Consider the following 13,034-nt stretch of genomic DNA (forward strand, 5'->3'; position numbering starts at 1 on the left):
TTTGAGTCAATGAGTCAATGCAATCAACTGGTTTTCCTTAGATAGAAAACTTTGTATCAATTTGACTGTATGATCTGGTTGAACTGTAAAGTGCCTTGAGATGACATGTGTTGTGAATTTGGCGCTATATAAATAAACTGAATTGAATTGAATGGAAAAGAATAAACATGGTGAAAAAGGTTTTTTCTATTGGCTGTTGGTAATATCAATATACGGAATTTCCCTTTGGGATTAATAAAGTATTATTGAACTGATTTAAGTCCAATAGGGGTATAAACCAGGACATGACACAAATGCAATTTTAAAAACAGAACAGCTTTAATGAATAAACACAAATCTTTATTGTCTGGATCTATTCCCTTTTCACTCCTCGCCCATGGCCGTCTTGATTATATCCGCTCGTATCCGTTTGGCTGCTTCTTCAAACTTGGCCATGGCCTCATTCCCGACTTTGTTCTGTGAAGAAAAGAAGTGTGAAACAGTTCAAGCTGAGCTATGTGGTAACTTTTAGCAGCAATAATTCATTAGGGTTGAAATAAAAATGAACATACAATGATCAATTTTAGCCTCTCCTTGTCGAGTTTGTTGAATTCTTCCACAGTCAGCTCTTCTACAGTTTTCTTCAGAGCAATAAAGTTGCAGGATGGTGAATGAGATTTGTGTTCCTCCCTGATAAAAACAAAACAGCCTCAGTAATCACAGACATTTGCAAACCTTCAGCCACTAAAAATGAGAAAGTCGTTTTATGTGTCATTATATAGAACTCAAACCATCTATCTTCTGTCCCGCTGATCAGAAGCGGGCTCGCGGGGGGTGCTGGGCTCATCTCCAGCTGTCTACAGGTGAGAGGTCTGGACAGGTCGCCAGTCCATCACAGAGATAAACAGGACAAAAGGCACACACTCACACCTAAGGAGGATTTTTAGAGAAACCGATTAACCTAACAGTCATGTTTTTAGACTGTGGGAGGAAGCCGGAGTACCCCGAGAAAACCCACTCATGCTCAGGGAGAACATGCAAACTCCATGCAAAAGACCGGGAATCGAACCCAGAACCTTTTGATGCACCTCTGAGCAGCCCTACAACTCAAACCATGTTCTTTTCAAATAAAATGTCTTCAAGGAAGAAAATGTGATGATAAGGGTTCCAACCTAATCAGATCTTACTCAGCATTTAATAAATAGCCTGCCAGCCAGACTGACTCACATGAAGTCAGTCTGCTAAGGGAGAGCCTCTCCAAACTTAAACCAACCAGATCAATCACACTGTGGGCGGCAGCCCAACAACAACAAGGCAACAGAGCTTTTCTTTAACCATTAAGGTCAAGATTGCGGCTACAAAGGAGTGATGTTTTAATGATGCCCTTTATCATGTCCCAATGAGCTAAAAATATCTTTACTCCGGCTTTCTTCCACAGTCCAAAAACATGACTGTTACGTTAATTGGCTTCTCTAATTTCTCCATAGGTGTGTGTGAGTGTGTGAATGGTTGTTTCTCCTGCTCGTCTCTGTGTTGCCCTGTGAAAGACTGGCGACCTGTCCAGCCTGGACCCTGCCTCTCGCCCATTGACAGCTGGATTTAGGCACCATCACCTCACACGACCCCTGCTGGGATAAGTGCGACGGAAAATGGCATGCAATAGCATCACATCCATGGTTCTAAATCATTCCTGATGACTCTGTTAGTCCCACCTTTTAAATCGATCTCTATCCTCTCCTTGCTGTTTAACCTGGCCAGTAAATGACGCTCTATTTCTATTTCTAAATGCCACCCTTTTAGAGACGAACTGAAGCCATTGTTAACTTAAGGCACAGCCTTATAAAAATTGTCTTTTAATTTACAGTGCAGAGAAAAAACATTTGAAAAACTGAAGAACCAAGACAATTAAGCCTAAAACATTCAGCTAAAACTGTGAGGAGATTGATCTGATTTTACCATGAGGTGACGGGAGAACAAAGGTTTATATTTCAGTTGTTCAAAATGTGAAAAGTAATGATCTTGTTTAGGTTTAATGAGATTTAGGCTTTTATATTTTTGGGAAAGAGGATACACTAAGAATCCAGATGTGTTTTCATAACCTTTTTCCCTCTTCTCATCATACGTTAACTTAGAAAACACTAAAAGCAAATTCCAAAAAGGTTTAAAAACAATCCACTGGACTTTGTTTCCAAGTCTGAAGACATGTTGCTTCCCATCCAGGAAGCTTTTATTTTAAAAAATTCAGAAAATAAAAGCAAACTCACTCATTTTTAAAGTTGTTCCACAGTGATAGGGCTGAAACAATTAATCGGATTAATCTTGATGAATCAATTATTAAAAAAAATAGTCAACTAATTTAGTAATGCAACAATCGTTAACTGGAGTATAGAGACTCTAAAATATGCCTTAAGCAGACAGAGCAAACTACTTAGAGCAGTAATTATATAAAAATCTTAAAAAATATATAAACATTTTGCATCTAAGATAAAAAACTTTCTCATCTGTCAAGAACTCCTCAAGTTGAAACGTTTTAGTTTCACCTGCATTAATTTAGTAAAAAATCTTTAAGGAACCTTGGCTGTCCAATTATTAATCGAAAAAAATAATAGACGGATTAAACTATTTGCAAAATAATCATTAGTTGCAGCCCGATATAGTGATAATTAAAGAAATATGACTTATTGTAAAGAAGAGGGTGAAAGAAGCTCCTCTGGTTCGACTCTGTGGACCTTGGTCTACGCATGATGCCATTTCTTTCCACTGTTTTTTAACCTCTGAAGGCTTCACAGCATAATTATACTAGGATATAGGATTAAACTAACATTAGATTACACACAGACATATAACTTATCAACTACATGACTTCTGAAAGCAATTTGGTGCACAGGATTTTATTTAGGGGTATCAACATAAAGGGAGCTGATTACAGCCTTTTATGAGTCTTATTTGTCAAAGAAATTTCCTTTCCCTTTAGAATGATTATTTACCTTTACCTGGTATGTTAGAAACAATTTAAATACAAACTCAGCTTTATGTGAATGCTTTGGAATACACTGTACACATGTTTTATTTTTAAACACTAACTTCACTAAATGTATTTTGCAATATTTCTGGCATTAAATCAGCCCGGCTTCTTACGTTACACCGATCAAAATCCCCAAATAAATGTACTTCAACTTTTATTAATCTTTTGGATGCATGCATATTATGTACTTTTCTGAACCCAAAGCCCAGTTAAATGAAGTTCTTACACCGGGTCATCCTCTGGCTCCCAGCCTTCCAGCTCCTTGAGGCAGAAGAAACACATGGCAGTGTCTGGACTGTTCTCCCCAGGGGTGTGGATGAAGCCAGCTCTGGCCATCTAGAGGCAAAAAGAAAGCAAAAAAATAAATAAATAAAAAAAGGCATGCACAGTTGAAATTTGAACAAGTTGGTGATCTTTTAAAATCTTCCATTTGTTTAATTTCCTAAAGATTGGAATCTAATCTCTATGGACTGTAACCTCCACCCAATTCAACTCAGTTTATCTATATAGCTCCAGTTCAAAGCCCACTAAATCTACGGGACTTTAGAGGTACAGTTCAGCCAGGTCATACAGTCAAACTGATTCAGTTTCCTATCTAAGGAAAACCAGCTGATTGCATCGATTCATTGACTCTTCAGCAATCCTTCACACTAAGCATGCTTGTAGCGACAGTGGAGAAGAAAACTCCCTTTGAACAGAGAGAAACCTCCAGCAGAACCAGGCTCAGTGTGAGCGGCCATCTGCTGAGGCCCACTGGGGTTCAAAGAGACAGAAGCAGACTCACATAATAAAGGCAGGAATAATTCAGAACCATGACCAACTAGTATCAATAATAAAAAAAAAAAAGATATGATTTCAAAAAAGCAAAGAAAGTACTTTCTGTGTAAATATAAAAGGTAACCATTTTTTATTGGGTTTCATCCATATCCTAGTAAACAGTGAGTAAATAACTAAGGTAAGGTAAAGTTAACCATAAAAATACTTTTCGATTAATAAAAAAAAAAAAAAAAAAAAAAAAAAGACCATTCTCACAAGCATGAAGAAACTATTCTAACTACTTTAATAATATTTTGCTCCGGGACAATGTTTTATTCTCAGTCACCAGTGAAAATGTGTCTATATAATTTTTTTAAAACATACAATGACAAAGAACTGTACAAAAGAATGTAATAAAAATGTTCTAATACAATTTAACAAAAGCCATTTTTTAAACATGAGTATTTAGCTGCTTTTGTGAAAGCGCAACAGAGTTTACATATTTTTAAGCTGGGAGATGGCGTTTTAAAAAATGCCATGAAGTTTTTTTCTTCTCCAAGACACAGCCTATAGGTTCTGTTAGAACCAGATTCTTGAATACAAACTGGAACAAATATATAACACTCTGCAGTACAGCCAGCTGATGAAGCCCAGAAAGAAAGTATGTAACGTCATAAAACATACTTATCTGTAAGTTAGAGAAAGGTGGTGGAACTAACTCAAACTGTATTCACTTTTTTTTTTACTAACATGTAATAGTGCTAATATTTGTTACCTTGATTTGCTAAAAAAGCAAAGTTAGGTATGCGAACACAGGTCCTGCTTTGTACAATCAGCTTAAAAACAGCTGGAATCCCTCCTTTCCCCAAACAGACTCAATGGGAGCATTCCCAGACTAATAATGTTTAGAATTACACCTGAGTGCCGCATATTCTCAGTCTGCTTTGCAGTTTTGCAAAAAAAATATGCAGCAAACTAGATTTTATAATTGCTAAGGTGGTATAATATTCAAAATTGATCAATTTTATATCTTTCCAACTTTTTATGTGCAATAATAGCAGCGTAACAAATTGTTATGATATATTTAAACATTTTAACCTGGAATTGCAGAAGATTTCTTAGCATAAAAGATCATTTACCCAACAGAAAAAAAATCATGTTTGAGCACCTTTACAAGAAATGGCTCCTCTTTAATTCCAGTAAAGAATCAGGAGCAGTTCTCTTAGATATTTGACATTCCATCCATAATTTAGGAATAGCAGAACACAATGAAACCAGGTATTTGAGTCTGTCATGTGCAACGTCGTCTGGTAAATATTGACGACATTAAAGTGTAAAAAAGCAACCATATTGGACTAGTAAGGGAAAAACTCCTTTATTCTCTATTTAAATCCAGGATATTTCCCCTGCTTGTTTTTTTTTTTAGAAACTAAAACCCTTACTTTGTACTTACAACAAACGTTAATAAGCCACGTATAATACTTTTAACAGAAGAAATCATACGTGGATTGTCCAACGCCTGTTTGTATTTCTGCGTTAAAATGTCTTAAGTTTATTAAGATGGTACTTACAAAACTATTGAAAACCAACAAGCAATAAGGGCTACTGTGTGAAGTATTTCAATAATATATATTTTGAAATGTATTTAGCTGTTATGACGTTCGGCTCTTCATTGTTTTTAACATTTACTCACGTTCTCGGGGGTGCACGCGCAGTCTTTGTCAAACGGCCATCCTTCAAAGGTTTTAAGTCTGTTTTCGAAAAAATACATCTTGAAATTCATTTTGTTGAAAATCTCCATCGCGTCAAACGATTAAAAATCAAATGTATTTCAATCAAAACAGTGTTAGCTAAGATCTACTAAGCTAAAGGGAGTTTTCAAATTTCGGCGGATGTTGGCCTCGGCTGTTTTGATTGGATCTCGCCGCTTCTTCTTCTTCTTCGTCTCTATTATGGCGGATCGCAAGCACGTTTAAGATGCATACCGCCACCTAATGTACACGTGTATAGCAACATTAGTTCACGTCTATCAAATTCTATTATTTTAATGTTGTATTCTGAAGATTAATAAGTAATGCTTTCCTTAATCTGTAAACATCCTTTATATTTCCTAAATTTTCCAATATTTCTTTTAGACTCCATTCTTAGCCTGTCCTTCCAAGCATTCTCCTTAATTTCTCCATTTCATGTTCATATGTTTTACAGTTCATCAATACGTGTTCTACATTCTCTTTCTCTCCACATCCTTCACATTTATCATTATTTTCCATCCCTGTTAAATATAAATTGTCATTTAAATAGGTATGAACCACTCTTAAACTTGTCATTTTACTTCTTTATTTCTGTTTCTCTCATTAACAGTTGTATTTAATACAGATTTTTGTAGTTGATATAATCTAATTACTTTCTTATTTTCATTCCACCATTTTCTCATTTTCCCATTTCTTTACACTTAATAAGTGATTTCCCTTTCCCAAAAGGAATTGTAATGGTTATTGCCCCCTCTAAACCCCTTGTCATTGCCTTCCTACTACCTTCATGTGCCGGTACCCAACACAACCAAGTATAATCTAAATAGAGTGTGTTGAATTTCTAATACTAATACTAAATTATCTTCCATTCCCTAAATACTTTTAAAACTGCTTTGGAATCTGTATTTAGCACCACCCTGTCTGGTTTTATCTGATCTACCCACTGTAAGCTTAGTATAGAAGCCGCCATCTCTTTGAAAACAGATAATTGATCTGATATTCTTTTAGAAATGTTTATTTTAAACTTTGGTATATATATTCCTATTCCCACACATCATTTTCAAATTCTTAGAACCATTTGAATATATTTAAGGTATTTATAAAATGAGTTTTCCAGATACACATCAGTCTTTATCCCTATTTCATTTAAATTCTAATAATCTTTCATTTTAAGCGGTCTCATGACTACATTTACCTCAGGGAATAGCCATGGAGCAATGACCCTAATCGGATTACACTGAGCAATTTTCTTATCTTCTAATTCATACTCTTTAATCAGTTTGCTTACAATCTATCCAAATCCATTACTCTGGACCTTTGAACATTCCTAACAGTTAAGAAGTGTTAAAGTGTTGAAGTTACATTTTTTTCTTCCTTACTACTTTTAACTTTCATCCAATACTCACTTTTATGATTTTTATTTGCTATTCAACTTATACATCCTCCCATCTATTCCCATCTCATTAATTTTTACAAGTAGTTCTTGGCTCCATGATGAATAATATGTTTTTTCTATATAAAAAAATACTACCATCATTATCTCCTTCATTTTTAAAGCTTTCTCTGTATCATTATAGAACAAAACCTAATCTACTGACTATTATGTTTCCATCCATTTACTTAAATGAGAAGTTAAATCTATTGGTCTTTAATTATTTGAACTAATAGGACATTACCATGGTTAATTAAAAGGTTGCCCTTTTCCAGCTATTGGTATTAAACCTTCTTTCCATATTTAATTTTTAAAAAATTTATATTAATATCAAAGTTTTATTTATTTTTTTTAAACACATTTTAATCTGTCTATGGCCCTTCAGACAGTCCCTGATCTATGGAAACAATCCACAATAGTTCCCATAGCGAAAAATAATCACCTAAGACCCTGAATGAATCAGGCCCATAGCCCTCACCTCTCTTGTAAAGAAGTCTTTTAAAAAAGCTGGTCAAAAAGAACATTATTTTAAGAACTAATCACCAACTTGGGGTCCGGGATGCAACCATAAGCTGTTGAATCTCATTCTCAAACATCTTGAGGGCCCAAAATCCATGTCAGGACAATGTTTGTGGACTTCCCCTCAGCATTTACACTATCCAACCCCACCTACTGGTGCAAAAGCTCCTACACCGCTTCCAACTGGATTCCAGCGTCTCCGGCTGGATACTGGATTTCCTCACCAACCAATACCAGCAAGTGAGAGTAAACGACCATCATTCTGGACTGTCTTTTACATCTACAGGCTCTCCTCAAGGTTGCGTTTTATCTCCACTTTTTTACATCCTTTACAAAAACATGACTGAAATGTATGAAGACCAGCTAATCAGGAAGGCTGAGTTCATCTTGGATAATTATACCCATCCCCTACATAACGAATTCCAGTTTCTACCCTCTGGTTCCTGTTTTAAATATCCACCAGCTCGGACCAACAGATACAAACACTCCTTTATTCCCTCTGCTGTTCAGCTGCTAAACTCTACTAGGAAAAGCAGATAGTCATACGTTGCATGCATATAGACCTATGCTCTCATTCATCCCTGCACGGCACATTTTTTTCTCTCTCTCTTTTATCCACCTTACTTTTATCTTTTTAAAATATTTTATGTGTTTCTTTTATTTTTTATTTGTGAAATGTGAACATGTTTGTGAAAGGTGTACTACTGCAACACAAAAATTGTCCATACTGGCACAAATAAAAGCTACTGAACTGAAGTTACTTCCAGAATCTGTTGAAACATAGCATAGCATAATTCATCCTCCCCTGGAGCTGAATATTCTGTCCCTTTCAAAGCTGTTTTAATTTCTTTTTTGGTTATATTTACGTCTAATGTTGATGTTGATATACATTTTTGACATTTTTCTAACATTTTTCAATCTTCTGCCGTCTATAAATATCTTTAAGATCTTCGACTATGAACTGCAGCAAATGTCTCATCTGTTAAATCTGCCTTATCTTTATTTAATTTATCTCCTGACTTCTAACTAAGGCTGGTATATTAACATCATTCCTTTTCTCCATCATTAAGCTAAACATTGACCAAACATTCTGTAATTTCATTTTTCAACCTATTGAGGAACAATATTCTCTTCATGTTTTCTTTTTTGCTTCTTTAGAAGTTTTATGATCCTTTGCTCTTTTCCTTTTATATTTCGGTAATATATTAAATGCCTTGTTACGTTCTTTAACTGCTCGACTAAATTCATTATTCCACCAAGGAAGTGTTTTTTTTACTACCTTTTATTTTTATTTTTGATATGCTAGATTTGCAGCATTAAAAATATGTTCTGTTATCTGACTTGTACGTTCTTCAATTTTGCCTTTTAATTTCCTCACAATTCCTTTTAAATTTTAGCCTATTACCTTTATTAAAGCTCTACTTTGTTAATATAAAATCTTCTTGGCTGTTTATATTGTCATTAATTATTGTACTCCCTGTAAAGTGACCCCTCCCTAATGTAGACTCCCAGTAGACATCCTATTCGCATGAACTAACAAGACAATCAGTTGTTAATGTAATATCAAGACATGAATCTGTGTTTTTATGTATATTTACTCTTGTACCTTTTCCATCATTAAGACAAACTAATGACCTTTCATTGTTTATTTCTTCACCTGTTGCCATTATGATCTCTCTTCCTGCTACCACAAAGAATATTGTGGGCATTGAAATCTCAACACCATAATTCTCTTCAATGTTGTTTCCCTGCTATTTTCTTAAAACTTTCAGTTTCAAGATTTTTATATGGATTATAATAATTGATCATTTAACTTTTTCCATATTTTCTTCCATTCAATATTTGTAGAATAACACATTCTAATTCTTTATTCATTGAGTTTTTCTTATAACCTATTCCCTCTTCTGTCTACTTTTAAGGCTAGGCTTAAAACTTTCCTTTTTGATAAAGCTTCTAGTTAGAGTGGCTCAGGTTATCCTGAGCTATCTCTATGGTTATGCTGCTATAGGCTTAGACTGCTGGAGGACATAGGGACCCCTTTTTCATCATTCTGCTTCATTCTATCTCTATTCTCCCACTCTGCAGAATCTGTTAATTCAATCTCTAACTTTCTGCTCTCTCTGCTTTTTCTCATAGTAGCTTCATCTGGTCTGTTCCTGTTTGGCTGTGACTCCATCCTGGAGAGAAATATCAGCTGTGCTGCCGCCATCAACACCTTTTTTTATATATGCTGGAGATCGGCCTGTTTTTCAGTGTAGTCCTGTTTCTCTGACTGTGATTAACTGGATGTGCTCTCTTCATCTTCTGCCTGGCTGTGTGTTTCTGGACCGGACCGCCTTTTACAGCTGCTTTTTGTATCTCTGCTTCTGTCTTCTTGAACCCCAGTCGGCCTCAGCAGATGGCCGCTCACACTGAGTCTGCTGGAGGTTTCTTCCTGTTAGAAGGGATTTTTTCCTCTCCACTGTTGCTACAAGCATGCTTTAGTGTGAGGGATTGTATTTGGGTCAATGAGTCGATTCAATTAACTGGTTTTCCTTAGACAGAAAACTTTGAATCAATCTGACTGTATGATCTGATGAACTGTAAAGTGCCTTGGGATGACATGTGTTGTGAATTGGCACTATAGAAATAAACTGAATTGAATTAAAGTGGCACATCCTCCTCCACTGCTATTACTTCTATCCTGTCTTTCTATGCTATATCCAGGAATCTTAAAATCTAGGTTAGGTTTTAACCATGTTTCTTAAACACATATTATATCTGGTATTATTTCTAATTCATAAACACACTTGTTCAATTCTTGTCCAGTGGCTATTGAACTCCTGGCATTCTACTGAAGAAATGTAGAACCGTTATTACAGCTTGGACTCTAATTCTGAGCATTTTCTGTTGTTTCTGTGGCACTCAAAATGGTATGAATCTGATCTGCTTGGATTTTCCTTCATACATGAAAACCCTCCAGCTGCTGCTACAATTGCTTTTATCACTTTTTCTTGTTCATTTGTACTTTCACATAACAATATCGCACATAAATGCTACCAAGTTTTCTTTTTTTCACCACCATTGTATTTCCTTCCACTCTAAATTTCTGCAAATATGCATTTTGAATATTTGTAGTTGGTACCAAGATTTTTCTCTGATAATTAAGCCCTTGCTTTTTATTCCAAGTTGTGTTTCTTTGACTTCTCTCTCCCAACCCCATTTCTCTTGTACTATATTTCCTTACTGTTTTAAGAGCTTCAGCGTGTGAAACTCTTTATGTTATATTGACTCTCTGAGCTTCTCTGGCTTCGCTTTGTACTTCACATCTACGATATGCTGTGCTGTGTTCTCCTCTGTAGTTACATTTGACTTAAGCATCTTTATCACATTTTCCAAATTCATATGGACCTCCACATCTTGCACACCGAACCTTTCCTTTAAATTCCTTTGTAATGCGGCGCATTCTCTGACAAGTAAAACGTCTCAGCAGTTCAGGGATGTAATCTCTACTGTGTAGTTCATGTATCCCGGCTGGATATTGTAGCATCACTACCATAGTATCTTTAAGTTCCCCATCTCTTTTACTTTTAATCCGAATGGCTTCTGTTATTTTCCCTCCTTTGATTTATTTTTTCACATCCTCGATTGTCATTTCAATTGGAACTCCATAAATTGCTCCTTTAAGCATTGCTAAAGATCCTGGGATATATGTCTTAATTCTTTCCCCCAACAGGGTTTTTGATTTAGATTATCTTCTGTTGTTGTGATTCACTGACACCATGTATTACTGTAGTACTCTTCTGTTATTCATGATTCTAGGCATTTTGATTTTCCCTATTTCTCCCTCTATTGCTTTGGTCAATTTTGTTGGATGAATGTATCCCCCCTCTTGCTTGAATTCCACCATGACTTTAAATTTCACTTCTATAAAGTCATCCTGCTCCTGTGTTTGCAGTTCAATGCAGTGAGGAATGCTCTGATCTTTATATTGGAGAAACCAAACAAGCTCTTCACAAGCGCATGGCGCAACACAGAAAAGCGCCCTCCTCGACAAGACTCTGGGGTACATCTACACCTTATGGGGTAGGTGGTTTGAGAGGGGTGTGAAGGAAGCCATCTATGTTAAGAAAGAAAAAAACCTTAAACAGAGGGGATGGACTCAAAAACCAACTCAAAAACCAACAATGCAGCAAATGAGTTGATCCCTTCCCGCTATCGTCGCATCCCCAACCCCTTTACAGGGGAGCAGAAGATCTTGACTATTCAGTCAGGCCAACGATTCCCTTTAACGACACCCCTTTCAGAGACTTAAGGGCTGCTTGTACTGCCGCAGCAGTGTGTCGCAGTGAGCTTGTTGCAGATATGACACAGACATTTTTGATTAATGCTCATTATTGAAGCGTGCAAAAAATGCAGGGATCCAGGTGGAACAAGGTTCCCAGCGTTCTCGCACACCTCGCTTTTCTAGCTGGTCCAACTTTATGAGTCGTTTTCCACAATCACGGTCATACAAGCAAAACAAGCCAGTAAGGTACCACACAGGAGATGCATAGTGTAGATTGGATGTAGATTTGACCAATCAGAGGACTCCTGTCTGAAGCACTGTCTGCACTCACCTACAATTTGGGAAAGGTGCAGCAGTCTGTGGAGGGGGCGGGGATGTCTCTGCGTTTACCGGGACACCTACGCAGACGCCCTAGTTTCGAAGTATAAGTCAGCCTTTAGATGGGTATGGGGCATTGCAGGCTAACAGAAGAAGCCAAACGACCCCCATTCTAAACGGGTGGACCCGTTCGTCCGTTTCAATTTGCATGTTTTCCAAGCAAAAAAGGTTTTGATGGGCTACTGTATAAAACGTCGAACTCAATCCTATTCCTGACATTTTCAATAGAAAAGCTTCCTAGATTGGAAGCGTAACATCTTTTAACTTTTTCTGAAGTCCTTTTGCTAACTTCTGCTCTTGCCTCACTTTCTTCCGAGCAAATTCTTGCCCTTACTTGTCTCTTCCGAAGTGCCCTTTTCCATTATTATGATCTTGATATCATCCATTCCATCTCATTTCCACTATTTTCTCCTGATATAGAAGGCATGTTGCTGCAGCTTATGTGATCCACCAAAGTCAAATCAAATGCTGCCTACATTTGTTTGCTTAAGGCAACATAGGCAAAGATAGACCTTAGTTTTAGTTTAAAAAGTTTAAAAAACATTTTATATTCTCCTTTTACAACACATTAAACCTTCTTTCATGAATTCTAAAATCACTAAAGTCACAAAAATGAAGAAGCTAATGCAATGCTCTTACTTGTTTTAATATTTCCTATTCAACGATTGGATATGGATATAGTTGTTCTTCAATGCCATTGGTTAAAATAAGGAGGCAGGAATAGAGATAGAATGAAGCAGAATGATGAAATGGGGGTCCCTATGTCCTCCAGCAGTCTATGCCTATAGCAGCATAACTATAGAGATAGCTCAGGATAACCTGAGCCACTCTAACTAGAAGCTTTATCAAAAAGGAAAGTTTTAAGCCTAGCCTTAAAGGTAGACACAAACTAAAACTGGTAGTTGGTTCCACAGGAGAGGAGCCTGA

General features: G+C 36.4%; 1 protein-coding gene across 1 annotated transcript; it reads right to left on the minus strand.

Moving 5' to 3' along the window:
* Positions 1–294: 294 nt before the first annotated feature.
* On the minus strand, positions 295–5,679 carry birc5a (baculoviral IAP repeat containing 5a). Its single transcript, XM_038300340.1, has 4 exons — positions 5,454–5,679; positions 3,231–3,340; positions 552–669; positions 295–456 (listed from the first exon to the last, which is right to left on the minus strand). Exons 1-4 carry the CDS (start codon positions 5,559–5,561, stop codon positions 364–366), a joined length of 429 nt encoding a protein of 142 aa, XP_038156268.1. The 5' UTR covers positions 5,562–5,679; the 3' UTR covers positions 295–363.
* Between the last annotated feature and the right edge of the window lie 7,355 nt (positions 5,680–13,034).

Source organism: Cyprinodon tularosa, unplaced genomic scaffold (assembly GCF_016077235.1).
Source record: "Cyprinodon tularosa strain WSP-4 unplaced genomic scaffold, ASM1607723v1 ctg448, whole genome shotgun sequence".
Taxonomy (NCBI): domain Eukaryota; kingdom Metazoa; phylum Chordata; class Actinopteri; order Cyprinodontiformes; family Cyprinodontidae; genus Cyprinodon; species Cyprinodon tularosa.

Excerpts from the sequence above, each read along its gene's own strand:
- birc5a (XM_038300340.1), bottom strand. The coding sequence starts at position 5,561 with ATGGAGATTTTCAACAAAATGAATTTCAAGATGTATTTTTTCGAAAAC. Across the intron at positions 670-3,230 it reads GAGCCAGAGGATGACCCGGT|GGAGGAACACAAATCTCATT; the intron begins GTAAGAACTTCA and ends TGTTTTTATCAG. Across the intron at positions 457-551 it reads AGAGGCTAAAATTGATCATT|AACAAAGTCGGGAATGAGGC; the intron begins GTATGTTCATTT and ends TTTTCTTCACAG.